At 43.8% G+C, this 27,749-nt stretch overlaps 1 protein-coding gene across 1 annotated transcript in view; it reads left to right on the forward strand.

The window, feature by feature from the left end:
- BLTP3B (bridge-like lipid transfer protein family member 3B) overlaps positions 1 to 27,749 on the forward strand; it is a 313,057-nt gene that overhangs the window by 183,183 nt on the left and 102,125 nt on the right. The window contains exon 14 of the mRNA XM_078678312.1: positions 9,209 to 10,665. Coding sequence (XP_078534438.1) covers positions 9,209 to 10,665 — 1,457 coding nt within the window. The remainder of the gene's footprint in view (positions 1 to 9,208; positions 10,666 to 27,749) is intronic.

Raw genomic sequence — 27,749 nt, forward strand, 5'->3', positions numbered from 1 at the left:
GGGACTGGTAGTGGCCAAGCGAGACCTAGCCAGAGCGTGGAAGGGAGACCGAGCCCCCCCCCTGTGTGTATGGAAGGCCGGCCTGGACTATTATATGGGACTGGAGCGACCTGTGTTTGAGGCGAGAGGCTGCCCAAGTAAACACTTTAAGATCTGGAAGAGGTGGGCGGATTATAGGGAGTTGCCTCTGGATCCCCTTGTAGAACATGAGGAAGAGATATAGGCAGAGGTACCCTGAGGGCCTATTTACTGTGTCATACCTTACGAACGATTACAATTGAGTTTCGCCTACACGTACATGGGGTTAGGGAGGGATAAGGGGCGGGTAGTGGGGAAGTTGGGCATTGGGGGTTGTTGGGTGGGACAGGGGTAGGGGAGGGGGCTACTTACCTTGGTTTATTCTACTTTAAATTGGTTTAGCTATGACAATGTAAACTGTACTACAATGTTTGGTGGCGCTCTCCTGATTGTGGGGAACCACGTCTTTCGCTCTGCTCAGCTCAATCAAATAATAAAAACTTCGTTGTGAAAGAATAGAACATATGTATTGCGTCAGCCGCAAGAAGGCCACACCGTGCACAAGAATCTCCCTTTCTACTACCCCATTTTGAAATTTTTGCAGGTGTATAATATAAATCCAGCATTGCCATATAGCTTTGAGTTCTAAGTGTTCCCGACACAATGACCTCGCTGGCAAGCTCTAACACTGGTGTTAAATCAATGCCTGTCTTTCCAAGCTTACCTTCCCATTTAACACTTTGAACTGACAAATCCTCAGGAAGAACAGACAATATATACTGATAAAGCATTCCTATTCTACTTCTTTTTTTAATCAATTCGAAAATAGGTACTTTATCTAACATACCAGGTGTGACCTTCAAATGTTTGTGAAAAAAACTTTGAATCTGTAAATATTAAAAAAAAATCCTGTGATGACAACTGAAATTTGTCCTTTATATTAATATAAGATAACACTTGTCCATCCTCCACCAGATCACCTAGCACCCGAATCCCCTGCATTTGCCATCTATGCATAGTTTGATCTTGAAAAATACCGGGCAAGAGTCGAGCGGCTTTAAGAGGAGTATATATATTAAGATTTGGGATACCTAATTTCCGCCTTATTTTCTGCCAAATTGTAAATGCAGCCATGATAACCTTGAATCTAGTTCTTTTGCAATAACTAGGCTCCAAAACCTCCACCAAAATACCCTTAGCCGCAGCCTCTAGACCTATCTCAAAAATAGTAGGACGATTACAAATTGGAACAACCGCTTTATCTCCAAGTATTAAGACTCCCATTGATTGTATCATCGCTGCCCAATAATAATAAAACAAATTCGGAACAGACCAGCCCCCGCGATCTCGTGGAAGGCTCATCCACTTAGCTGCCCTACGCGAGCGCCTGTACCCCCATAAAAACCTATAGCAGACCTTATCTGCCTTAATCGAACTACTTGAAGAAAATAATAAAGGAATAGTCCTAAATAAATATAAAAACGTGGGGAGTACTAACATTTTAAGTACACTACAGCGTCCACATAGGGAAAGATGCAAGTGATCAAGTTGCTCTAATTTAGTATTCACCACATCTATCATCGGAAGGATATTTATATCCGGAATGATATCCACTGCGGCAGTTATGCGTACCTCTAGATACCTGGCTTCCGTGACCACTGGGGCATCTGATAATGGCATATCGGGGGTCTGAACCACCTGTGTTTTTGACACATTTCACTTATACCCCGAAACTGCTCCAAATTGACCAGCTAAATCCTTAAGTGCGCTGAAACGTCAGATGTTATAACAACTATATCATCTGCATAAGCTAAAATATTATACATAGTATTGCCAGCTCTTATCGGTACTATACCCTGATTACCCTCTATTTTACTCAAAAATGGGTCAATATACAGGGCGAACAGCAAGGGTGAACAAGGACACCGGTGCCGCATGCCCCGACTGATGGAAAATAGCTTGTTTGTTGACCAGAAATACGAAGTGCGGCTTTTGGTGAAAAATACATCGCACAGATTGCCTGTATAAATTCTGCAGGAAATCCCTTCCACTTAAGTACGGCCCACAAGAACCCTCAGGAGACCCTGTCGAACGCCTTCTTGGTGTCCCAACAGGATCACCCCGAGGGGAGAGGCCGTAACATGTGCCCAATCTAGTAGCACAATAGTACGCCTAACATGATCCGCAGTATCCCGCCCTGGGATAAATCCGTGCTGATCAAGGAGACTAAAGGGGTAATCACTTGGGCTAGCCTGGCTGTCATAATTTTTTAATACATTTTAGAATCACTATTTATTAGTGAAATTGGTCGAAAAGATGACAGAAGCAGCTCAGGTTTGCCCTTTTTTTTAAACAGCACTATGATAGTATCTTGCCATGATTCAGGCACTATGCCCCTCTGAGCCGCTCTAAGTACCTCAAGCAAATCCTGCTGAATCTCACCTAAAAAAACCTTATAAAACTGGAGTGGAACTGCATCTGGGCCGCAGGCCTTACCATTCGCTAAAGATTTTACCGCATGCTCAACCTCATCCCATTGAATAGGAGCTGCCAAAAATTCACACTGCTCCCGAGGAAGCTTAGAAGTATCAATACCTTCTAAAAAGTCCTCTACTAGTGTTTCTATATCCGATCTAGAAATATCCTCACTATATAAGATAGTGTAATAGTTCAGAAACACTTCATTAACCCCCTCCTGAGTATCATATACTATTCCCCTTTGATCTTGGATTTTTATGACCCGAGTCTGTACACTTCGCTGATGGAGTCTCTTGGCAAGAACCCTGCCAGAGTTCTCCCCGAACTCAAACATCTCTGTACGATATTGTAAATACTTCGAGGCCAGATCCTGCCCAAAGGACTCGAGCAGCCTGGCTTTCAAAATTGCTACCTCCTGTTGGCTAGAATCTATATCATGTCCATACTTGATTTTTGAAGCAAGCTCTGTTTCCGCATCCCTTAACTCTTTTATATGGCTCTTAATACACTCTTGCTCTCTCTTTCACCTATAGGAAGAAAAGCTTTTAGTCTCCCCCCCGCCGTAGACCCGCTTTCAAAGTATCCCAGACTATCGGGTCTGTTGCCGAACCCCTATTAATGTTTAAAAAGAAAGCTAACCATTTTTTAATATGAGCAGTGTAAGCCTCTTCTAATAATAATTTCCTTTCAAATTTCCACTCCCTGGGAGGTCTTCTAATTCGTGGCCAAGGACATTCAGCAATCAGTAGATTATGATCCGAAAGGATCCGGGGAGGACAAAAAATAGAGGAGACAGCTGCCACCTGCTCAGAGAGAAAAACATAGTCTAACCTGACATTTTTACTGTGAGGGATCGAATAATACGTGAAGCCGTCTTCCAATTTGTTATTCAAAAACCATAAGTCTATGAGACCATGTTCTTGTAGTAGAGCCTGAAGTGCTCTAAATACTTTTGGCTTCCTACCCACATAGTTTAGCTCTTTCGCAAGGTTAAAATCACTTAAAGTATTAATATTCATGTCACCACAAAGAAAAAGTGGACTAGGCCAGGCTGCCAATTCAACATTTAAGTACTTAACCACCTCAGAATCATCTGCATTCGAGCCATGTAAATGTAAATGTAAATGTATTGCGACTTATATAGCGCACGTATCACCCGAAGGCATCAAGGCGCTTGCTTAGGGAACCCGTCCTGGTATTCCCCTGTGAGATACCCCGGCAGGGTATCCACAAGGTGAAAGCCAGGCATCCCGCCGCGAGGGGCCGTAGTGGAGATTAAGCAAGCTATTGCCCAGAGTCGCAGAGTGTGACCCCGTGAGTCGAGTAGGCACCGGAGCGAGAATTGTCGAGTCCGTGGAATTTTTGAGCCCGAGATCCGCCGAGGCGGGGAATCGAACCCTGGTCCACGGCCGATCTCAGCTTCCGGGTCTGCCGCCTCTAACCACTGAGCCACGCTTCGCCATAGACCGTACAAACCGTTAATAATTTACCCCCAATAGATAATTCAGCAATGGCCCACCTGCCCATTCGATCGCCCAGAGCCCTTTTACAAGAGCCCACCCCCAGCTTCATAAGTATAGCCACTCCTCTAATCATTGAACACTGTTTGGAGCATACTACTGTCTCAAACCCCGGAAACTTGAGACACTCCCGCCTCCCCCATGGTATATGCGTCTCTTGTATACATAATATGTCTAACTGCATAATATGTAAAATTCTAAAAAATAGAGCTCGCTTCTTAGCGTCATTAAGGCCGCATACATTCCATGTGCCTGTAGCAAGTTTATCCTGCCCCATCTAAACATAATTGTGCCTTCCCCGGCCTTTTCAATATACAATAAAATAAACATGCATTCATTTGACCATACTTTAATGCCAATTCTACAATATGATTCTTAAGCCTTCTTAAACTTAACCCTGCCTCACACCCCCCTACACCAACCCCCCTCCCTACCCCAACCCACCCCCCCAGGATCCCCCACCCCCCCCCTTCACACCCCCATCCCTTACAACACCCTCAAGCGGCAACAGGACTGGTGTCCTTGTGATGGAAAGAGCTGGAATCCCAAATCCTCACCGGTTCCTTCACCCTATCGCAACAGATCAGAAAAGGAAGAGAAGGAAGACTAACGGCAGAATCGTTAAACAAAAATAGAGATAGAATAGAATCGCACATCCAAGACAGAAACTTAAAACAAAAGCCATGTGCATTATTGACCATTCATCCTGCTATAACCTGCCACTAAGCCCCCTCCTCTTTACACCAGAAAAAAGAAAATTAGTCATCTCAAAGGCGGCATTCCCCATTAGACTACAGAGAAAAAGAGCACATTTTTCTTTTTTTAGATTGAGGAAAGAAATTCATTTGCTTGGATTTCAGAAGTAAAAAATGTTGTCTGCCCTTGCTGAATAACTTACAGCTTTGAGGGAAAAAGCAAAAAGGCCTGAGCCCCTTTCGCCTGAAAGGGAGAGATCAGCTGACGGAGCTGACACCTCCGTTCCACTGTTGCCGGGCAGAAATCTGGCCGAAAAAATAAATCGCAGCCCTTGCCACGTCTTTTCCTATCCAGCCATGCTAAATCATATAGCTTTTCCCTTGCTAAGAAGTTATTAAGACATATCCGGTTCACTCGGGGTTTATCTCCATTCTTTTGTCGTTGTTTGAAGAGGAATCTATGGGCACGAAGAACCTCCAGTTGCCAGTCCCACTGTACAATTTCCGGAAATGCCTCTTTAAAGAGCTCCACTACAAATTATTTGGGCCAGCCCAGGGATCTGTGGCAAGGCTTTTGATGTGTCTGGAATTTAGGGTGGTCTCCAGTCTGAAGATTAATAAGCACAAGTGTCTTTTATTCCTGTTGGGGTAGCCGGCTCAGTGTACAGTGGATGGACTGCCTAGCTGTAGACTGCGTTGGAAGGTGGATAAGTTCAGATACCTGATATCATGGTGGCAACACCCCTGAGAGACAATACCAAATATAACCTGGTGAGAGTCTTGGAGGGACCTGGGGCATCAATGAAATTGTGGAGCTCCCTTCCTCTTTCATCCATGGTCCGGATAGCAGTCGTAAAGATGGTCTTCCTTCCAAGATGGTCTTCCTTCCAAGATGCCTTTATGCTGTCCGGAAATCACTCTTTTCACTCACAAACACTATGTTTAATGCCTTAAACAGTTTATTGGTTTCCCTTGTGTGAGCAGGCAAAAATAGTAAGGTGAAGCTGAAACTGGACCTGGCGGAAGGATGTCTTGTTTTTCCAGATATGGAATTATATTATTATGAAGCACATATTCAGCATGCCGCTAGATGGTCTGTTGAAAAACGTAAGTGGAATAAGTGTTTGCTAAAGAGACATGTGGCACTCTTTCTCTCCTAGAATTACTCATGAAGGGTAGTCCTGTCCCGTGGGTGTACCCTTACAGTGTATGTCAGACTGGTAATATATGAGGTAAAAGGTCACTAAATGAGTACCTCAAGCACCTACCTTTTGCAAGCGAACTGTACAACTGGTCACTCCAGTTGTTTAAAAGAGTAGATGAGATCATGACAAAGGCCAGCTACCGAGAAGGGGGCTGTAGTACATTCGGAGACTTGTACCTCAATGAGGTTTTGCTCACCTTTCAAGAGGCTGAGGCTGCGGTTGATGTGGGCCCTGGCCACTGCAACCATGGAGATCTGCACTAGTTTACCCGCTACCCCCGCCCCAACTGGTTCTGTTGAAGTTGGTTTGTAGCTGGGTTCTAGCTTGCATGTGGTGACACAGATGTGCAGGGCTATGAGCCCAGGGCAGTAGTTAAAGCAAGAATGGCCTGGGAAACCGATGTGGAGAAAAAGATGGGGGTTAGTCTGTGGTCAGATGAGGGTCTTGGGGGATGCAAGGTTCAAAATACTTGAGCTGAACTTTTTAAATTGCACTTACCTGATGCGTATTTTATTAAGCAGATTTACCGGGCGGCTGGCTTCATGCCCCAGAAGTAGGGCAGATGTGGTCTCTTACCTGCACCTGGAATGTTAATGCCTCCTGATCGCCGCCTTATGGGAAGAGGTATTGCAAAATTAATAGCAGTCACTGGGATACCTCTGAACCTTACTCCACAGCAGGCCCTATTGGGTATAGTTCTGAAAGCAAGAAGACAAACATGCAACATACATTTTAAAAGTGCTGCTGGTGCGCAGATGCCTAGTGCTTTTGTGGAGGGGTATGAAGGTCCAGGTACAGAGTTGTGGATCAGAGATGTCCTGGAGTGGGCATTAGGTGAAGCAGTGCCCATTAGATTATCCAGGAAAGATGATAAAGTGGATGAGGACTTGGAGATGTGGGCAGAGGAGCCTTACTTTTAAGGCCTGTCAGGGTTATTCTCTCTCATTCGTCTCTCTTTTTGAAAATGGATATTCATATACCTGGTTGGCAGTTTTGGTGTCAGCGTTCGGCTTCACATTTAGTGCTGAAATTTTGCATTCATTAGCAGTTTTCCTGCAACTTTAGATCAAGAATCCCATTACCTTCTTGTGTGATTATTGGAAGAGTATTTGCCGCTTCATGCTTCTCTAAACGTATTGACTTCTCTGTTAAGGGGAATTTTTTTCTTTTGTTTTTCATATTTTTGTTTTAGAACGTATACCTTACTTTTAACTACGATAAGTTTTGTCCATGCGCTTTGGATTGAATATTTCCAGTTGGTGTACAAAGTGTCAACTTAAGTGAAGCATGGCTCATCATGCATGGTTTCTGATAATGATCATTATTTCGAAACTTTGCCAATGCAGGTGTGATGACCAAACATAATTCACGACTTTATACCGCCTCCTTTTTAAGCCAGGTCTTTGAACCCGTTTTAGCTGGGTTGTGTTAATTGTTTTATATTAACTTGAATACTGAATCCTTATTTTACCTGTTCTTTGATTGGATGTGGGGATTTACAATCTGTTGTCTTCTTAAAGTTGCTATCATAAAGTATGTAAGTGACATTGCAACATTTTACTCACTGGAATTTGCATGCCTGGTTAGGGCATGATTTTTTCATGCCTCCTTCATAAACGACAATAATAAACAATGCATGACATATATGAACTGGTTCATATATAATAAAAAAGGTATAACAGCCACAACAGAGAGTGTTTTTAAATATAAAATATGTATTAGAAGCATATGTTGGTCATGTTTACCTGGTGGCATAGTTTCTTTATAAGGTCTAGCCTGCACAGCGCTTGTGAAATTAATTGTTTTTAATATATACTTAAAAGGGGCTTACATCCCACCCCCTCTCTTTATTGGCTTTCATTGGGTCCTGTGCGTGCCACTTACCTTTCCTCCATTTCTTTTGTCTGTAGCATATTTTCCAGCATTTACTAATGCCAGTTCTTGAGTCAGCAGCTCTGGCCACTGCACCACATCCTCGCCACTCCTGTGTTACTTGTCAGGGAGCTCTTTCCTTTGTCCCATACAATGATTGATAAACAGCTTTTTTTTTGATAATCGATTTTTATTAAAGTTTTGAACGCAAAGAAATTCATTCGCAACAAGTCACATAGTCCCTCGAAACACCCCTGAATCCCCCCATGACATCACAAAGCAAAGTAGCATGGATAGAATGAGTCATTGGTTCCCATCGAGCACATTGTAATAGCAAAGTCATCACGGCGGTAGTACACCAAACCATTTGCCCCATATCTTGTTAAAAAGTTCCGGGCGGCCCTGTGCCTCAAAAACGGATTCTTCCAGAGTCCTGCACCAATCCACCGATAAACAGCTTTTTATTGATCACATAGGCAAAACTGATGCGTTACCAATGCTTGTTATTTTTGTGACATATGCTTGCAGTAAGAAATAACCATTGCACCAGCTAGCCACGGCCTGGCCACTACTTATTGGGTATGGAATTAGCCTAAACCTTTTCTTTTTCCTAAATACATCTAAATCATTTGTACATTCACAGAAGAATTTTTACTCTGCATTCTTCATCCATTGGTCTTCATCCTTCACATTTGGTTCCACTCACCACAGCATAGAGGATCAGCCCCCATCATCTATTCTGTCCCCTCCCTCTGAGTGATGCCATTTTCTTTGTGCACAGTGTACCAGGACAGTAGACCCATTCAGTGCCAGAGACTGGTGGGATATGTGTCCTTTTCTGAAAAACATTTTCGCTTTAATAAACTTCTATCTTTTTTTTTGTTGTTGCGAGGGTCACGCTTTTTTCAACCACTGCTGCCAGACCCCCTCTGCCACTTGCATTGTACGACATCCCGTGTGGGCACCACAAGCAGTATCTTTAGTTATGTGAGCTTTAAAACCATTCCCAAATAGCCCCCCATGCATGCGTGGCCACCTTAGAATGATTTTTGACAACGTGTAAGAAAAAATACTGAATGATGGACAAAGGAAACAAGCATTAGTTAAAGACCGACTCATTGCCTTTCCCAAAGCTCGATACTGTTTACCTATGTAAGGAGAGCAGGAAAGAGGAAACCAAGTTATATAAGTTTGTTCTTGACTGAAGTAGCCATGGAGAGTTAATTCTCTTTCTTCGCAGGAGTGGAAAAGCATTCTGGAAAGCATTGGTTGTTATTGCAACTTTATTTTTATTTTATTTTTTTATAAATGGTGTTTATAACTTGCTTAAATCTTGATGATTTGAAGTATTATGCCTGGCAATTTTTTTGGTAAGATGCACATATTTGTACTTGTTTAAAATAATTGTTTGTTCTTTCAGTGTATTGTGCCTTCAGAAAAGAAGCTGAACTGCCATCCTGATCAACCCCAAGCCATTTCCATTCAAACATCTGAAATGATTGCTACCAATACAAGGCAATCGCCAAACTGCAGACGTTCAGACCTGGAATCCCTGTTCCAAGACTTTAAAAAATATAACTTTTTTAACAAATCTTTCACTGACTTTCCACGAAGCTCTGATAGTTTTGATATTCTGCACCCTATATTCCAAAGACATGCTTTTGAACAAGACACTAAGATGCACGATGTTTACAAAGGATATGTTACTCCAAAATTGAATGTACATGCACTGAAGGCCTCTGCTGCTAAAGATATCTGGGCAATACACTTTTCCCAGTTTTGGGTGGACTATGAAGGAATGAAAAGTGGAAAAGGTCGACCCATTAACTTTGTAGATTCGTTTCCTCTTTCGGTTTGGATTTGCCAGCCAGTGAAATATGCACAAACACAGAAGGAGTTCACTTCGGGTGGTCACAATACTTTTAATATTCCAAAAAGCGATTCAATGGACATCGCCAGTCGCTTACAACGCAAAAAGCTCTTAAAACAATATTACAGCTCTGAATCGGGACTAACCTGTGATGTACAAAAATCAAACTCTTCACCTAACATTTCGACAGTAGCATCTCCTCGCTGTCCCGCCAGTGCGGATATACATGTCCTTGTTCATTGCCAGAAACATGTGAGTATGCAAATAAACCACTACCAATTTCTTTTCTTACTCCTGCTTCAAAGGCACATGGAACAGGTATTGGAAAATGTGAAGAACGACGGAGAGGCAGTCACAGGCAAAGCAGCTAAAGAAACAAATGTATGTGTTGGTATTCTTCTCAAGAGTGCTGAAGTTGCCTTATTGCTTCATCCTCTTCCTCAAGACAATTCTTGCAAATCGCCTATGTGTGATGATGGAGATGGTCCCGCTGAAGTACCAGAGAGCAAGTTAAAAAGAAATGTGGACGAGTCTAGCAGGGTAGTGGGTGATAGTAATTCTATTAACACCGAACTCAACAAAATCCCCGCGTCAGATCCCCTCCTCGGCAAATCAGCAAGTGTTCCAGATCTTCACAACAGTGTGTTTCCTGACAGTCTTGCAAATCATGCCATGGACTTGGAGATAGAAAAACATGGTGACGTTCTAAATGGAGGCAGTTCTGACAATGACTGCTTGCCAGTAAATGACAAGATAAGTACATTGTATCCTCTGGATTCAGAGATTGAGGTTGGCAAATGTAAAGAGGAAACCAACAAGCAAATCATATATAAACATGGAGCTGAAGATGATTTGTCAAGTCTTTCATTGGTCCAGGACATGGTACATATAGAACCTTTGCTAAAAGACCATGATTTTAAACCAGACATTTTAAATTCTCAAGATATTGAAATAAGCAAAGGGACTCTGTCAGCATGTTCATTGGATTCAGCTCCATTAAACTTAAGGTATAAGAAACGTTTATTCTGATTTTCTCTTTCAATGTACAACTTTGGATGTGTGGCAAGTATAGTACTATACTTTTATAAAACTGTTTAATCTACACCTTGATAGAACCATTTCACGCATGCTGTTTTGTGTTAGGTTAGGGATAAAGAAAATAATCTATAATATATATATATATAATTTACAGTGCACAATAGCAATAGAAAAGACCACACTGTATCACTTCCTTGTATTGGACCTGTATGGATGGACGGCCACCTGAAAAGGGTTCTCCTGGAAAATTGCAAATCGGAGCACTTATGATCTCTGCCCCTCTGAAGGACATCAGCTGAGGGTTAGATGAGTTCTAGGGCCAAAAGTTCTTGTGTATATTGTTAGACTGCATGTTTTGGTCACAGAAAGAATGTTAGGCCATTGTGCCATGCGAAAAATGTGCTTTGTTCCTAAATGAATGTTAAAAACCATTTTGCACTGATTTTGCATTTGAAAGTTATCTCTAATAGTACAAGCGGTCTTAAATTATTTTCTCACAAAAGAGAGAATCCTGAAGCTCTGCTGGTAAAGGGAAATCACACTGAGTCTATTCCCACGTACCCCTGCAGCCGCCTGTGGATAATGGTCGGCCCAGTGCAAGGTTTTCTGGTACCCTAGGGAGAGAGATGTTAAGGTAACTTCTTCCTATAGCGCTGATGGAATTTATGCTTCTAGAAACTATCTGGCATTCCTTAGCACAGGGAGCCATAGGCAGCAGTCTTGTACAGCATTACCTATGCCCAGGTCCTGGGAATGGTGTTTCCACCTTCCTGTGGAGCAGCGGCCTGGGTATGTCAGAAGGACTGGTTTCGAATGGAAACAGCGACACCACTGATTGGGTGTCCTCGCTACCGCTGCAGCAGATGAGGCCACACCTGACAGTGCCTTAGGTGGTCCCTCTTCACTAGGAGAACTCCCCTAGCTGTTTGATGGTGACAGGTAGCGTAGCATGCTTACCTTCTTTTTATATGTAGATAAGATGTTTTTCCACTAATTGTTTTATGCACGGTCCTGAAGAATCGCCACTGATCTTACTTTGACACTCACGAGGCAAGAAACATGTCGACCATCTGGGAGTAGAGTAGGTATTCTGTCGCATAGTTAACAGAACACATTACCACTCCGATAGCTTTTTACTCTAGGCAGGGTACCCAACAGAATAAAGTCTTCAAGAGGAATCCCTGACCTATTTTAACTCCCATCACACTCATCTACACTTACCTAGGCCCCTCACCCCCACTGCACCCTTACGGCAAGGAACAAAAGATCTCCGGTAAAGAGCCCCTTTAAGGGTGCCCGTTGGGCATTGCAGCGCCGGCCCAACGAGGAGCAGGCTCATATGATGAAGCATGACACCTAGCTTGCTGGGTGTGTGAGAGCCCTAGTTCCGAGAGGAGGAATTCCCCTTCTCCTCTAGTCTATCCGACCCCTGTTTCCTTCCCATCCTTTCCAAGTCTTTATAAACTTGGATCATTGTGGTGAATATTGCTTCATCTAGGAACTGCGTACCTATTTTTGTTACACTGTGTTTAGGGCAAGTACGCTGGACCTAATATCAAAGCCCATCTAATATTTCCCCCTCTTTGGATAATAATGGTGTTTCCACATCACAGTCTAACTACTTTGTGTTAGTTAATTATTTATATTTTACAGGTATTTTTTATTTATTTTTTGCTAGTTTTGTAAAGCACTGCGTGTTGCCCGTTGGTTATGTCCAATTGTTGGCAAAGGGAAAATATCTATTGCATAGCAATTGAAAAGGGTAAGTTAGGGCCCTCTACGAGAGGGTAAGCAGCTGTATACTTTAGTAAGTACACATGTTCTTTTCTGGGTTTAGTTAATAGCAAGTTTAATTAGTTCATTTTCAAATGTTTCGCTAGCTGCTTGTAGTTTGATTAAGATCTCAAATTAGGGCAAGGATATTTCAGAGTTTAAACCCTTGTATACCTCTGTGTTTCATTCTCATAAAGTGTTCATTGGATGTGCAGCCATTGAGCACTGGCCTCTGGTCAGGACACAACAAGCTGTACATTTCTGCATATATTCTGGATCTTTTCCTCAGTATTTTTTATGGATGGCGCACAAGGCTTTTAATATATATTCCTTGTATCAATCAATCAATGTCTTTATTTCGATCACTTAAGACCACAAAACACAATTAACAATGAAACACTCAAGCCCACCATTAAAAGGGATAAAATAGACACTATTCATGATAAAATGTAAAGATATTTTTGTAAGTGTGATTACTGATAAAAAGTTTAAAAACATATAGATTTCAGGAAATATACAGAAAACATTAAAATTCATATAATTAAAACCACACATGGTAATTAAAAATTCTTTAAAAAATGGCATGAATTTACTGTATATTTCATAGAACTAAACGATTGGAAGCCCTGAAAATATGCGACCGCAATAAGCATATTAAAAATCTCACCTGTGGTTGCTTCGGTACCCTTAAAGCTCTCCGGAGGTTCTTTCCCCTGCTTCCGAGGTCGGCCAAAGAAACCGTAGCAAGGGCTCTTATTCTTTCCCGCCTCGATTATGCTAACGCCCTGTTCATTGGCATTCCGGCTTACCTAACCAACCACCTTCAGATCATACAGAACGCGGCGGCCAGACTCCTCTTTAAACATCTCACGGCAGTCCAGTGTCCGACAGCATCTGCGCAGCCTGTATTGGCTCCCTGTTGCGCAACGGGTTGTGTTTAAATCTCATACTGTTGCCCATAGAGCCATCCACGGTCATGGGCCGATGTACCTGAGGAAACGCTTTTCCTGGTACCTACTCAACCGTCCCCTACGGTCAGCCACCCAACATCTGCTGGCGGTTCCGCGCTTCAAACGCATCCGTCTTGGTGGGCACTACATCGCCGTGAAAGTGGCTGTCGCCTGGAACTCCCTTCTTCCGATGCTTCGTGCCACTCAGAACTTCAATCTCTTAAGAAATTATTTAAGACCCACCTCTTTAAAATGTCACTCTAATCACTCTAGCTCTTCTGCTGCCTTACCTGAATCATTACGCGCCAGGATACTCCTGAGTAATTGAGCGCGCTACAAAACCACCAATAACATAACCTAACATAAATAATCAGGATTGGGGTTTAACAGATAAACACCAGTTTAACAGTACAGTCTATATATAAGGAAATGATACAAACTCCACTTATAGTCGGGGTTATACCAAACAAGATTTAAAACATTGGACTGCCGGCGTAATTCTGGCCTACCTATTTCCACATATTTTTACTTCTTTTACAGATAATTAAATTGGATGGGCTTGGCAATTTTGGTAATTTTTTCACAAATTAGCCATATCCAGCTTAAAAATGTAGCAACAGCTATTACACATGGTGCACTTGTGTCAGTCTGCAATATTCTCACTGTGGTGGCACTACTCCTAAAACTTCTACATAGTGGTTTCAACCATTTTCTCGGCGTTGGCTGGTAGGCCAGGCAAACAAATAAAATATGCGGGTAGGTTTCCTCATACTCCATACATAACTTACACTTGCTATCATTTAGATTGTGCCATTTGCATGTAAATGAGTTTACAGGTAGCGAGTCCACCCGTAACTGAAAGTAAAGAAGTCTGTCCCTTGGTTTGGTGATGACATCCCAGAAGTGCTTGTATTGAAGGCAGGTCTTAAACTCTAAATATTTGCCTGTCAGTGATGTAAACTCTGAGGTTAGTATACTATTCTTCACCACCATGGACCAATAAAGCCCATTCATATGTTTTTTTGAAGGAAATTGTTGGCCCTCTCGGTCATCCCATAAATGGTGTCCTCCCATACTAACCAGTGTCTTTTTAACGTTTTGTAACCACTTAATTTTACATGAGGTGTCAGATTCCCATACGTCTTTTAGGGCAGTGGCATAGTGCAATAGCTCGGGGGTAGTCCATAATCTACGCCAATACACTATTGGACAAAACTTAGCACCCTCGTCCAGTCTACTGCAACCAAGTCGTAGAAGACTGGCTTCAGTGGAGTGCTCTGTGGGAGGCCAATAACGTTTCTCACAAATTTGTTTTGCGCTAAAACTAGTGGTGTTAGGTTATCAACCCCCCAGAGTTCAGCACCGTAAGTTACAGAGGCAATAACTTTGCTATTGTAGATCTTAAGTAATGGATACATAGGCTGGGTAAGTGAAGTCTTATTTTCTTTCAGCAAGGTGGCGATGTTTTAGGGCCATAGTTTCTATCTGAGGTTTCCAATTAAGTTTGTTCTTAAGCGTAATCCCCAGATAATTGAAAACATCTGTTTGATCCGAAATTTCCTCATTGAGGGACACCCTTCCCTTAATGACCGCGATCTTTGCAAAAACCATCAAACCTGGTTAGAGCTCTCTGCAAACCACTCTGCGTTTTTGAGATGATGAGTGTCATCTGAAAATATAAGTATGGGTATTTTTACACAAGCAAGGGATAGAGCATCTGTTGGGAATGTGGAAAAATAGTCAACAACCCCATTAATGAACAGTGAAAATAGTGTCGGTGCCAAGACGCACCCTTTAGATACTGGGAATAGGTTCGTAATATTACCCTGAGTACTCCAACGGACTTGGGCATAATTCCCTGCATGCAGGAGCCCCACAACAGTTAATAATTCAGCTGGCATACCCAAATCCTTGAGAACCCTCCAAAGTTTGTTACGGGACACCAGGTCAAAGGCGGATTTTAAATCCACAAAGGCGGCGTAAGTGGTGCCTCCCGCCAGCAAAACACCACACCAATAAATTAAGACAAACCGAAAGACCTGGTCCATCGTACTCACATTGGTGCAGAATCCTGCCTGCAATGGGGTTAATATGTCCTTATCAACAATCCAATCTTATATTATGTTTAGTACTATTCTAGCTATTACTTTTTGCATGGCATCTATAAGACTGATTGGCCTATAATTACCTGGGCACGAATGATCACCTTTTTTATAAACTGGTAACATCTCAGCACCCTTCCAAGTATCAGGGGTGGGTGCGCCACTGGCTATTGCATTTGCTAGCAAGAGTATATACTCTCGCCAGATAACACTATCTTTTTGGAACAAATCAACCGGAACGCCATCAGGGTCAGGGGCTCTTCCGCTAGTGACTGAACCGAACGCTATTTCAACTTACCCTATATCAAAACTCAATATGGTGTCGCAAGGCGGAATTAGATATGGTTCCTCATTTTCAACCTCTACCTCCAAAGCAAATTGTTTAGCAAAATGGGAAACGCACACCTCCGGAGCTACGTGATTGTGGCGCGCTGGAGCTTGTGTCCCTCTCCCCCATTTTACATGCTGCCAAAAGAGCTGTAAATTCCTCCCTTGGCTGGCCTGGTAAAGGTCTAACCATCTCTGCTCATCCCAGTCCTTTTTAGCTTTATGTAATACAGATTTATATTCCTGGTGGGCAAGCTTAACAGTAGCGCAATCGTTCTGTTTTATGGCAGCTGCTGATGTTTTATAGGCAGCCCTACAATCCTGCTTATACCATTTGGCTTCTTTACCCTTCTGCTTAGTCATACTGCTGACTGGTTTAAGAAAGAAGGTTCCAATTTTGCATAAGAGGTCCTCATGTGACATTGTGATTCTTTTATTTAGCTAGGCCTGCATAGTAATAGCTTGTAGCTCTCCCAAAGTATTGTAGACAGTGACCTTTATTCCTGTAAGTGTTTGTTCGTTATTCACTATCTTATCCCATTTTACCCTCCTTTTACCCTCCTCATGCTGTTACAGAGCTGGACTTTATTAGTAGAACATAACAGGGACGGAGTTGGTAGCTGGGTTGGGCCATGATATTCATCTTAAGTAGGAGAGGATTATGATCACTTTCAACTCTCTCCAAGACCTCCATGTCACTAAATGAGCACCAATGTTTCAAATTAATTAGTATATAGTCTATTCGACTTGAGCTCACACCATTGTTGTAAGTTTTGGCGCCCTGTTTATCAGAAGGTGAGTGACAATTAACTGCCCTGAGCCCCCTCTCCTTACACAGTGCCTTAAGTTGCAATGCTGCCTCGGACCATCGCTTAATGGGAGGCAGTTCTAGAGTGGAAACACTCCATAGCACAACTTCTTCTTCGGTCATTTTAAAGTCTTCGTTGTCAAGGGGCTCAAAAGTAGTATTAAAATCCCATGCAATTACTAGGTCGGAGACACCAGTCGTTCTCCCCAGGAAGTCCTCTAGGGTGTCGACTGTACTAGACTGTCTTCCACCTGTAAGACCCCTAGCATAAACATTAACGACTATTATTGAGGTGTTAGGAGTAACCTGTAGACAAATAGCCATTATATCTGGGCTGTCAATTGGAATACACAGCGCTAAAACTTAAATTCTGCCTAACCCAAATTGCTAGCCCCCCTGATGGTCTGCCCGTCTGCCCTTGGAGTGCTGGTTTGTAAAAGTTAAGATATCCTAGTCAGTGCAATGGTTTAATAGACTACGTCTCCTGAAATACACAAATATCATGTTGATCTATTAATTCTAACCAATCCCGGGACTCTAGTTTAGACTGTAGTCCCATGATATTCCAGGAAATATGATAACTGTGCAGGTTTGGATGATTTTAACAGATCTGAGCCACCAATTTGGTCACATGGTATGTCGTTCTTTCTTTCCTTATCCAGGTATGGGATTTGATGCACAATTGAACCATTATTGCTCAGCGAGGTGTAGTGCTCTCTGTGCATTAGTCAGTCACATTGATCTAATCCACTAAGGGGGGCAAATCTATTTCCTATGGTTACTCACACTTACCTATGTTGCATTTTGCACCATACTTTGAGAACCCCTCCCCTGTAAAAGCACTCGTTCCACTACCCGTCGTATGATGTGGCCTGTAAAAAAAAACATATGGTAGTGCTCTAATTTGAGTGTCATTACATGAATTCCAACATAGGTGGTCAACAAGAAATCTTGGTGTATAACAGTTGTTAAAGTTTAAAACCACACAATCTCCCTCCAGTGCGTTTTGGGGTGGTCCTAGCCACTCTACCCTTTTTGCCAGTATGACTTGGTTTGCCAATGAAACCCCACTGATCCCCCTTTTGGTTATTTGGTGAGTCAACCAATGCAGGGATTTGTTCAAGAGTTGTACAATAGTTTCAGACTGACCCTCCCTAATGGGTGGGACATTTCCCAGGATCAGCACAAGTCGGGATGGGGCCTTAGAGAGGTGTAAAGACTGGCATGTAATATGGGGTTGCCGTGGGTCCACACCTTGCTGCATAGCACCAGACTCCCTCTCAACAACCTCTTTATTGGCAACCCGACATTAGCGGCCTGCCCTGTTGCAGTGACAGAGGAGCGTGACGGGGGGTTTGTATTTGGATTTCCAACCATAGTTTTGTTATTTCCATTACAGCAGAGTTATCCGTGCGTGGGTTATAACTCTCTTTGGTGTGGATCCTTGGCGGAGGCACTCTCACTGCGGTTTCTCGGAGGACCAGAGAGGCTGAAACTACTAAAGAGTATAGGCGTTTACAAGAGCATACCCCCGGGTTGGGCGCTGATCTACTTAACCCTTCAATATACAACAATTTTTCCTCAATTAGCGATAGTTTGTTTAGTAGAGGATTCAGGAGAACAGTAACCACCGTCTTGATTTTTTTCCACTGATCGACATCGCTACCTAGGTCAGATGGGGTGTAGGTGCTGCTGTTAGCCATGGGTTGCTTAATTGGCCCTTGTTCAATATCTGGAACCTTGACTTCAGAAATGTTTTGCTTGGTGGTCTGTTGCTTAAATTTAGGCTTTTGTAGGGTACCGCTCCTTCTCCGTTTGGCGGTAGGTTCGTTGTTGTTAACTGGTGGCGGCCTCAATAATATTTTTTACCTAGTAGAGACTTCACTAGTACCAGGATCATGTACTGCTGGTGCCATGAGGGGAGCAGAAATTGCGAGGGATTCTGTAACCGGGTGGTGTTTCGGACATTGACACTGATGTTATATTGCATCCCATAGGGGCAGGATCAGATACAGTGAGTTCTTCAGTGATAACTGAGTCGGAAGCTGATAGCACTGGTACTCGATCTATTAGCACCCCTGCTCTGATCGATCCTGTAGGTACGACATGCAAGTGCTCAGAGTTGGATGAAGAGGGCATGAGGACTCAACCGTACTTATGCGTCCTATCGAGGAGCGCTTCTGGATAGCAAGGGTGTCCAGGGAGAGTCGCCTTTCTGTTAATCTGTATTTGATGGGTCAGAACCAACTCGTCCCTAGTTAAAAAAGCATCCAATGTCCCCGCTATTCCACCCCCTGGGTTTGCGCAGGTATCTGTACGCTTACCCATATTTTCAGTGGAGCCCTTAGGTGACTCAAGTTGTAACAGGAGTAACAAGCATTAGGAATGCATTAGGGCTCGGGTTTGTTTGAGTTAGAGATAATGGCATTGTAAATGGCAATGTGTTTTAGGCATGTGTTTTGGAGTGGAAGCATGTGGTGTGTGTTGGAGATATGTGTGTTGGATTGGAATGTTATCAATGGTGGCATGCTGCACTTTAACGCATTATCTTTAAAAGGTAAAGTGCAGCATAGTGCGATAGGTACAATATTAATTGGTGGATGCGTTATCAATTGGTGTGTGCATTGATGGGTGGTGGATGTGTGTGCCTGTAGGAATTGTGCAGTGATGGCTGTTGGTGTGTGTGTTTGGTGGAAGCGTGTAGTGGTGGCTTGAGGTGTGTATGACTGGTGGTAGCGTGCAGTAAGAGCTGTTACTGAGTGTGGCTGTCAAGCGTACAGAGCTGGATGGTAATGCGTGTGGTTGGTGAAAGGGTGCACTGACAGCTGTTGATGAGTGTGCCAATTGAAAGAGTGGCTGGTGCACTGTCAGCTGTTGGTGTGTGTGTGTGTTTGGTGAAAGTTGCACTGACATTGTTTGTTGTGTGCGTGGGTGTTTAGCAGCACTGATGCATGGTCGTGTTTGTTTTTGGTGAAAGCGTACATTGATGGTTGTTGGTGTTTGTGCCTGGTGAAAGCATTCATTGACGGCTGGGGGTGTGTTGTTGTGTGTGTTGTTTTGTGTGTAGTGGTGAGTGTGTGGTGGTGAGTCTGTGGGGGTGAACCTGGGGGGGGTGAGTGAGTGTGTGGTGGTGAGTGTGTTGTGGTGAGTGGTGATGAGTGTGTGGTGTTGAGAGAGTGAGGTGTGTGTGGTTTGTGTGTGTGTTGTGTGTGTGGTGTATGTGTGTGTGATGTGTGTGTGGTGTATGTGTGTGTGGTGTGTGTATGGTGTGTGTGGTCTTATGTGTGTGGTGTTATGTATGTGTGTGGTGGACTTAGTTTGAGTGTTCGTTTCCTGCACACTAACACACTGCCCCTACACATTCACACACTGCTCACCCTGCACACTCACACTGTTCACCCTGCATAGTCACACACTGTTCATCCTGCACACTCACACACTGTCGCCCTGCACACTTACACACTGTTTACCCTGCACACTCACACTGTTTACCCTGCACACTCACACTGTTTACCCTGCATACTCACACACTGCAGTCACTGTTACTCTGCAGTCACACTCACTCTGCACTCACTCTGCACTCACTCTGCACTCACTGTCACTCTGCACTTTCACTGTCACTCTCGCACTCACTCTGCACTTTCACTGTCACTCTCGCACTCACTCTGCACTCACACTCACTCTCGCACTCTCTGCACTCACTATACACTGTTCACCCTGCACACTCACACTGTTTACCCTGCACACTCACACACTGCAGTCACTGTCACTCTGCAGTCACTGTTACTCTGCAGTCACACTCACTCTGCAGTCAGTCTGCACTCACTGTCACTCTGCACTCACTCTGCACTCACTGTCGCTCTACACTCACTGTCACTCTACACTCACTGTCACTCTCGCACTCACTTTGCGCTCACTGTCACTCTCGCACTCGCTTTGCACTCACTGTCACTCTCGCACTCACTCTCGCACTCACTGTCACTCTCGCACTCACTCTGCACTCACTGTCACTCTCGCACTCACTCTGCACTCACAGTAACTCTCGCACTCACTCTGCACTCACTACACACTGTTCACCCTGCACACTCACACTGTTTACCCTGCAAACTCACACACTGCAGTCACTGTGACCAGTGCCTATGTGTGCGCGCCGTGCCGGTGTGTGTGAGCAGCCTGTGTGAGTATGTAGTGCCTGTGTGTGTGTGAACAGTGCCTGTGTGTGTGAGCGGTGTATGTGTTTGTGAGCAGTGTCTGTGTGCGTAAACAGTGCCTGTGTGTGAACAGTGCCTGTGTGTGAACAGTGCCTGTGTGTGGACAGTGCCTGTGTGTGTATGTAGTGCCTGTGTGTGTCAACAGTGCCTATGTGTGCGCGCAGTGCCGTTGTGTGTGAGCAGCCTGTGTATGTACTGCCTGTGTGTGTGAACAGTGCCTATGTGTGCGCACAGTGCCGGTGTCTGTGAGAAGTGCCTGTGTGTGTGAGCAGTGTCCGTGTGTGTCAACAGTGAGTGTGTGTGTGAGCAGTGCCTGTGTATCCCTGCACCTAAAATCAACCTACTTGTCATGAGGCCCAAGGTTAGACACACAAGCACAACTGTTGCAACACGGCTGCTCAGACCCTCCATGCAGAAACACATTCCTGCTCTCGGAGGTTTTTGTTTTTTTGCTGAACAAGACATGAGCCCCTTTGATGAGATGAGGAGAATGCGGCAAAATGTTGGACTGTTCGTAAGCCAGTGAAAAGAATTCCGTTTCGTACCTGGACGTTACTGTCTCCAATACAAACGCACTTACATACTTTGTGGGGTAATGAAGACTGTGTGTCTCATTGTCGGCGCATGACCAAGCCAGCTCTTCAAAGGCCAACACTTACACATGAAAGGATGCAGACGAACGCGCGCCCACCAAACTCACTGCAGACTGGTGAACGCGCCCCGAACATCTGGGTTCAATTACCTCGGCACCCTGACAGCTCGTAATTGACAATTTATTGCACTCCCCTGCGCGTAACCGCACAGAATATGCAGGAAGTGCACAAACTAAAATCCATTTGGCCTATTGCGTGAAGGCTACTAGAAACACAGCACTGCGAGGACCAATTAGCATGCAGATGCCAAAATAAACTCCGGAAAAATCTCGCGCAATGAGGAATTTTTACTTCACTATTCTGAGCCCCGTAACAATACGGCTCGGAGCTCCGCCCCACTTCTGACGAAGTGGTGACGTAGGCCGAGCCCTAAAAAGCCAGTACCTTGAGTGAAGGAATCCTAAAACCTCAGTCCAGATTTCAGAGAATAGGCCCGGCCCAGCGAGAGTGAATCGTTGGCACCTCCCCGGCACGTGAGTCTATGGGGATTGGAGTCCCCTGGCGAAAATTGCAGGCAGGTGATGCGGACGGCAGAAAAGCAAACAAACATGGGCTCCCACACTGCGGGAGCCCAGGCCCTCTTTTAAGCGCCTACTGGCGCGAGAGTGAATCGTTGGTGCCTCCCCGGAGTGTGAGTTAATAGGGATTGGAGTCCCCTGGTGAAAATTGCAGGCTGGTGATGTGAGCGGCAGAAAAGCAAACAAACACGGGCTTCCTTGTATTACCGGAAGGAAATGGAGGGTTTAAGGGTAGCTTTGATGTAGTTCCAGTTCCAGAAGTAAAGACCCTCTCTGGCTGCCTGCTTCTGAAGTCTTTAGAGTGAGGAAATGAGTTTGTGAAGTGATCAAGATATAATATATCACAGTAGTCAGAGAGCTCAACTTGATGGTTAGTCTGAAGAATTGATAGGATTTGTCGGGAGGGAGAGCTGCATGTTGACAACGTATGGTACAACATGAACTCAATATAATTGTATTTTATTGTACAGTTGTATTTTGTATATAGATTTTTTTCCATGAAAAACCCTTGTCAAAGGGCAATTACAAATACCATTTAAAACCTCAAACGTCCTAAGATAAGTAAGTTATGGTAATGTCATATTGTGCTTAGCTGAACGCCATTGAGGCCGACACAACTGTGACTTCAGAACATTCTGATGATGACATGACAGGATTCTGAAGTTTTTGAGCGTAACCTTTGGAGAACAAGGGAAGGCTTAATTTCTAGTCCTCTGTATTGTGTGTAGGATTCTGAAGTGGTCAGGGCCGATTGACAATTGGTGATTGGCTGTGACAGTTGGGTTTCCTGTATCTCTGACTAATAAAGCATAAGGATTTCAAACCCAGCAGCGGTGCTTTTAATGATTACATTTTGGCGACGATCTAGTCAAGCCATGCAGTGTGTTCCCAGAGATCTGTAAACCAAAAGAAGAATCCACGTCTTGAACACCAATACGGGCGTGCGAGGAAAGACACCACACAAACACTTATCAACCGAGTAGTTGGACCGATATAGTGCGGAGAGTGTGGCTCGGACAGGAAAAGACTTCATACATGTTGCGTGAGGAGCCCTAACACACACTTAAGTATGTGCTACAGTGAGCGGCAGGGTGCCACCCCATACACAATATAATTGCCCCGGAATGCGTGCGATTCAGCATTATTTTGAGGAGAACAAAAAAGTGTGTGATTGGGAAACCTGTACCACGGTCATGTGAGGCATTAGCGACCGTTCATGCACCATGAAAGCTCAGCGTGCCCTCACATTAGCCAGCCCTGCCTGGCTGGGTTGAACATGCTTTTCCTCAAGCGCATAGGAGCTGACTAACCTGCTATGCAGTTCTGGAAGCCGTGTATGCTGCTATTGATACTGGTCTGCTGCTCTTACCGAGGATGAGGGTTTTTGGGGCGTGTTTTGGGCTAATTAACAAAGAAAAGTTTACACCCCTAATGATGCTGACATCCGCCGGCTGAAAGTCATACTGCAAGCGCAGAGACAGTTACTCAAAGGAATGCTTACTCTATAGTATTTTCTACAGGGATTGGCATACTTCATGTGGAGTGCAGATCAGCCTTCATTAAAGCTTCAGTTATTTACACGCTACTTTGTCAGGTTGGAGTGTTTATTGAACCAATAACACCTACACTAATTGTTGTCAGGTTTATTTAACTACATTTTCTTCCTATTTAAGAAAAAGTAATAGGAGTAGATCTTAAAATGAATCTGGGGTATGCGATAACTGCTCCACCGCCATTTCTAATGTTTTTTGTTGATCCACCTATTGAATTGTGTGACTGGATAGACTGTTTTGAAAACTATTTGGTGGCCTTGGATGGTACCAGATTTCCAGCAATACATAAAAAAGCGTTGTTGTTGGGAACATTGGATAAGGAGGGGCAGCATGTTTTTAAAGATCTACCACAGCATGTAGAACAGGCGGATGATATATACAAGGATGCAATTGTCAGACTACAAATGAGGTTTGCAAAGCAGGAAAATGTAGTTGTGTGCTGCACAAATTCTATACACAGCCACAGAGGGTTATAGAGACGGTGGATGAATTTGTGTCCAGACTACACAAATTATCGGTCAAGTGTCAGTTTGGCCAAATGAATGACGAGATGGTGAGAGATCAATTAATAGTTCAAAGCAACAGTACGAAAGCACCAGAATGGCTATGTGCTGCAAAAAATAGTACTCTAAAAGAAGCCATTAAAATTGCAAAAGTTGTAGAAGAGTCGGAAAATTATATGAATGAAATGAAAATCATTTCTCGAGAAAAAGGAGCAGAAGTGGCAATGTTGCAAGATGACACAGAGTCAGAAAATGTTAAAAAAACATTTAGGGCGAGGAAGTAAAGATAAAAACACTAAAGAACAATCAATATCCCTGGAAGATTTGGGTCACAAGTTTGTCACAGATGTGGCAGTAAATTTCATTTGGCAGATTCAAGAAATTGCTTTGCACAAAGCAAGGAGTGTCATAAATGTGGGAGGAAAGGAAATTATGCACGCATGTGCAGAGTGGAAAAAAATTGCTTTTGTAGAGAAGGAAGAAAATGAACATAGAGTATTGGTCATCAAGGAAGAGGATGAGGAGGAGAGAAAGGAAATAAAGAAAAAACGCCCAAAGGCTGAATCTAAAATTGATGGAAAGGTGATATCTTTGAAGGTTGATACTGGTTCCTTGTACCAAAGGGGTTATATGAAGCAACCTGGCAAGGGCGGGAGTTGTTACCTTCGGATGTGATTTTGAAGGGTTATCAAGTTTCTAACATTGGGCTTTATCATAGCCTCCATTAAGTTTGCAGGTAGATGCACAAAGGGTAAAGTGTACATTGCCCTTGATAGGCCACCCATTTTGGGTTGGGCACGTCGGTACGATTTACATATAAATGTAGATCCCAGGGCAGTAAATCAGGTTATGGTGGTTGAAGAATGTGATTTGACTACCATCTTGAGTCAATTCAAAAATACTTTATTCAGTTTTAAGATAAAACCATAAAAGTTACACAACTCCATTAACATTTTTTTTTAAAAGGACATACATTTCATAACCTTTAGAGCATTAATAATCAATACAGTTAAAACAAAAAGGTATATGTGCAACAGAGACAATACAAAGGAAGAGAGGGGAAAGGTGGGCAACCAGTAACCAGGCATACAGCTTCATAGATGATAATTGATTAGTGCCAACTTCAATTTAGGGGTTTATTAGGTCTCCATGGAATTTCTGGACCTCAGCGAGGATTTCAAAAAACCTACTACAAATGGGATACATACCGGTTTCAACATTTGTAAGTAAAAAAGAGCTGGGCGGACCTGGGTAAAATTCAGCTTTTTTAAAAGCGGTTTTAAAAAAGAACTGCGGGGGACTTCATAGAAGTTACAAAAAACATAAAGTGCAGCAAATTCTGCGGAGACACTCCGTCGCAGCCACAGGATGCTAGCACCTGGCCTCTACAGTTCCCCTTAGGTACAGCAAGTAAAAGGTGAAAATAATCCATACGAAACCTGGGCAATAAAAATCGCTCGTGGGTCGACAAAGGCCACATAATATATGGCTCGGTAGATGGAGTAGTTTTGAGCATCACAAATTTACGGACGCTAGGTTTACACAGTTCTACCCCGTCTCTACCAAGTTCTTTAAGAGTGATAAAAGTCTTCTTTACGAATTCCACGTCTGCTACGGTAATAAGAACAGGCTTTGAAAAAAGGTCCGGTCGCCCCAGCTCTACAAAACAACCCTTTATATACTTTAACCAAGGAATGCGAATCTTGTGATCAAGGCCCAAAACGTCTCTCAATATCTGGTGGTTAAGAACTTGATCTTTATTTAACCAGCAGTTGAGCCAAGACAAAAACGGACGCATGGCCAAGTTATCACAAATAAAAGGTAACCCTGTTTCTTCATGTACCACTAAATTTGAGGTTCCTCTGGGGACCCTGAGAAGCTGTTTTAAAAAGGTGTTCTCCGCCACCTGAAGGCCATCTAATGCTGCGTAGCCCCAAAATTCGCTCCCATAGCTGGCGATGGCAACATTTTTGGCCTGGTATATTTATTTTCAACATTGCTGCAATAGGGCGCTTACCCATCTTTGGAGCAAAGTTGAAGATAGCTGGGTTTGCCCTTATAACCTCCCCTTTTTTTCTCTGGATAAGGGACCCCCAGTTCAGATGGTCATCTAGTAATACACCCAGGTATGAAAAAGTCGTGGTCAAAGGCACTTTCTCACCACTCACTTTAAAGGGATACTGCTTCTTTGGGCGTAACCCGACCTGAATAGTATAAGATTTGGAATTATTTATAGCTAAGTCGCGATTGGCCATGAAGCTATGAAAGGAGTTTAGCATAGTCTGGAGATCCCTTGCCGTCCTGGCAATGAGGACCGCATCGTCCACATAAAGCAGGACGGGCAGTCCTTGTCTCCCCACTTGTGGGAAGTCGGCCCCTGTTTCTACCAAGATCTTATCCAGGTCATTGATATATAAATTAAATAGAAACTGGGCCAGAATACATCCCTGTCGTACTCCCCTTTCAGTTTTAAAATCCCTAGAGACCAAAAGATCCTGAGCGAATCTGATGTTAGCCTTAGTGTCCCTATGCAGATCCCCCAGGAAGTCAACCAGGGCATTCTCCACCGCCATGGCCCCATGGACTGCCACAATTCCCCTGATTGACTCAGTCAAAAGCGGAGGAAAGATCCATGAAGGCCATGTAGATCGTACCCGGCGGGCAATCGTATACTTCCCCTGGATCATGCATAGGTTAAGGCATTGGGCTAAAGTATAGTGTCCTGGACGAAACCCATATTGTATATCCGAGACGATCTTGTACTTTTCTGCCCGGTTGCTAATCTACTCAATAAACCCCCCCCCCCCCCCCCCCCCCCAACAACCTTGACCACGAAATCAATAAGGGAGACATAAGTGCTATTACGATCGCCCTTCTTGAAAACTGGTCCATTTGTTGAGGTGCCCCAAGACTCCGGACAGCCGGCCCTGGCTGCCACATTAAGCATGGCCACCAGAACCGGAGCCCAAAAAAATGGATTTGATTTAAAAAGATCGGGAGGAATACCATCCGGACCTTGAGCCTTGTTACAGGTCAGACCTAAAATACCTTTCTCCACTTCTTTTTGCACAAACGTTACCACGGCATTAGTTTGAACTCTGGTTAGGGCTTGTTGTTGAGCTATAGCCCTCTTAAAGATAGAACTAAAAAGAGACACCCATTCATCTTCTGTTATGTTTGTGCCTATGTCTTCGGCCCCATCCTTCTCAAATAATGGACGGTTGATAATACCCCAAAACCTAGAGCTACTCCCTAATGTACTTGGCTCCAATAATTCTCGCCACGTTGCTTCCTTTAATTCATCCTTGCGAGTGGCCAGTGCCCGTTTATAGTTGAGATGAAGGGCACAAATCCAAGGTTGATCTCTCGGGGTAGCTTTCAATGCTTCCTTTAAATCTCTAGCAGCTTTGGAGCATAAAGGATCAAACCATTTAGGATCACAGGGCGCCATCCTATTATACCACTTTTTGTACCACCCCACCCCTTTTTGTACCACTTTGTTCGCCATAAGTTGGCAGGGCATGCTCAGACGTGAGTCCCTTGCTCACTTTGCCACTGGATTCAAGCAAGCCGGGCTGAAGACGGCTGAAATGCCAGAAACCGGTCCTCGGAAGCTTGTTTCCGGTCCAGGGAAGGCATGGCTTGGCAGTTCGGG

The sequence above is a fragment of the Lissotriton helveticus genome, chromosome 1_1, assembly GCF_964261635.1.
Source record: "Lissotriton helveticus chromosome 1_1, aLisHel1.1, whole genome shotgun sequence".
Taxonomy (NCBI): Eukaryota; Metazoa; Chordata; class Amphibia; order Caudata; family Salamandridae; genus Lissotriton; species Lissotriton helveticus.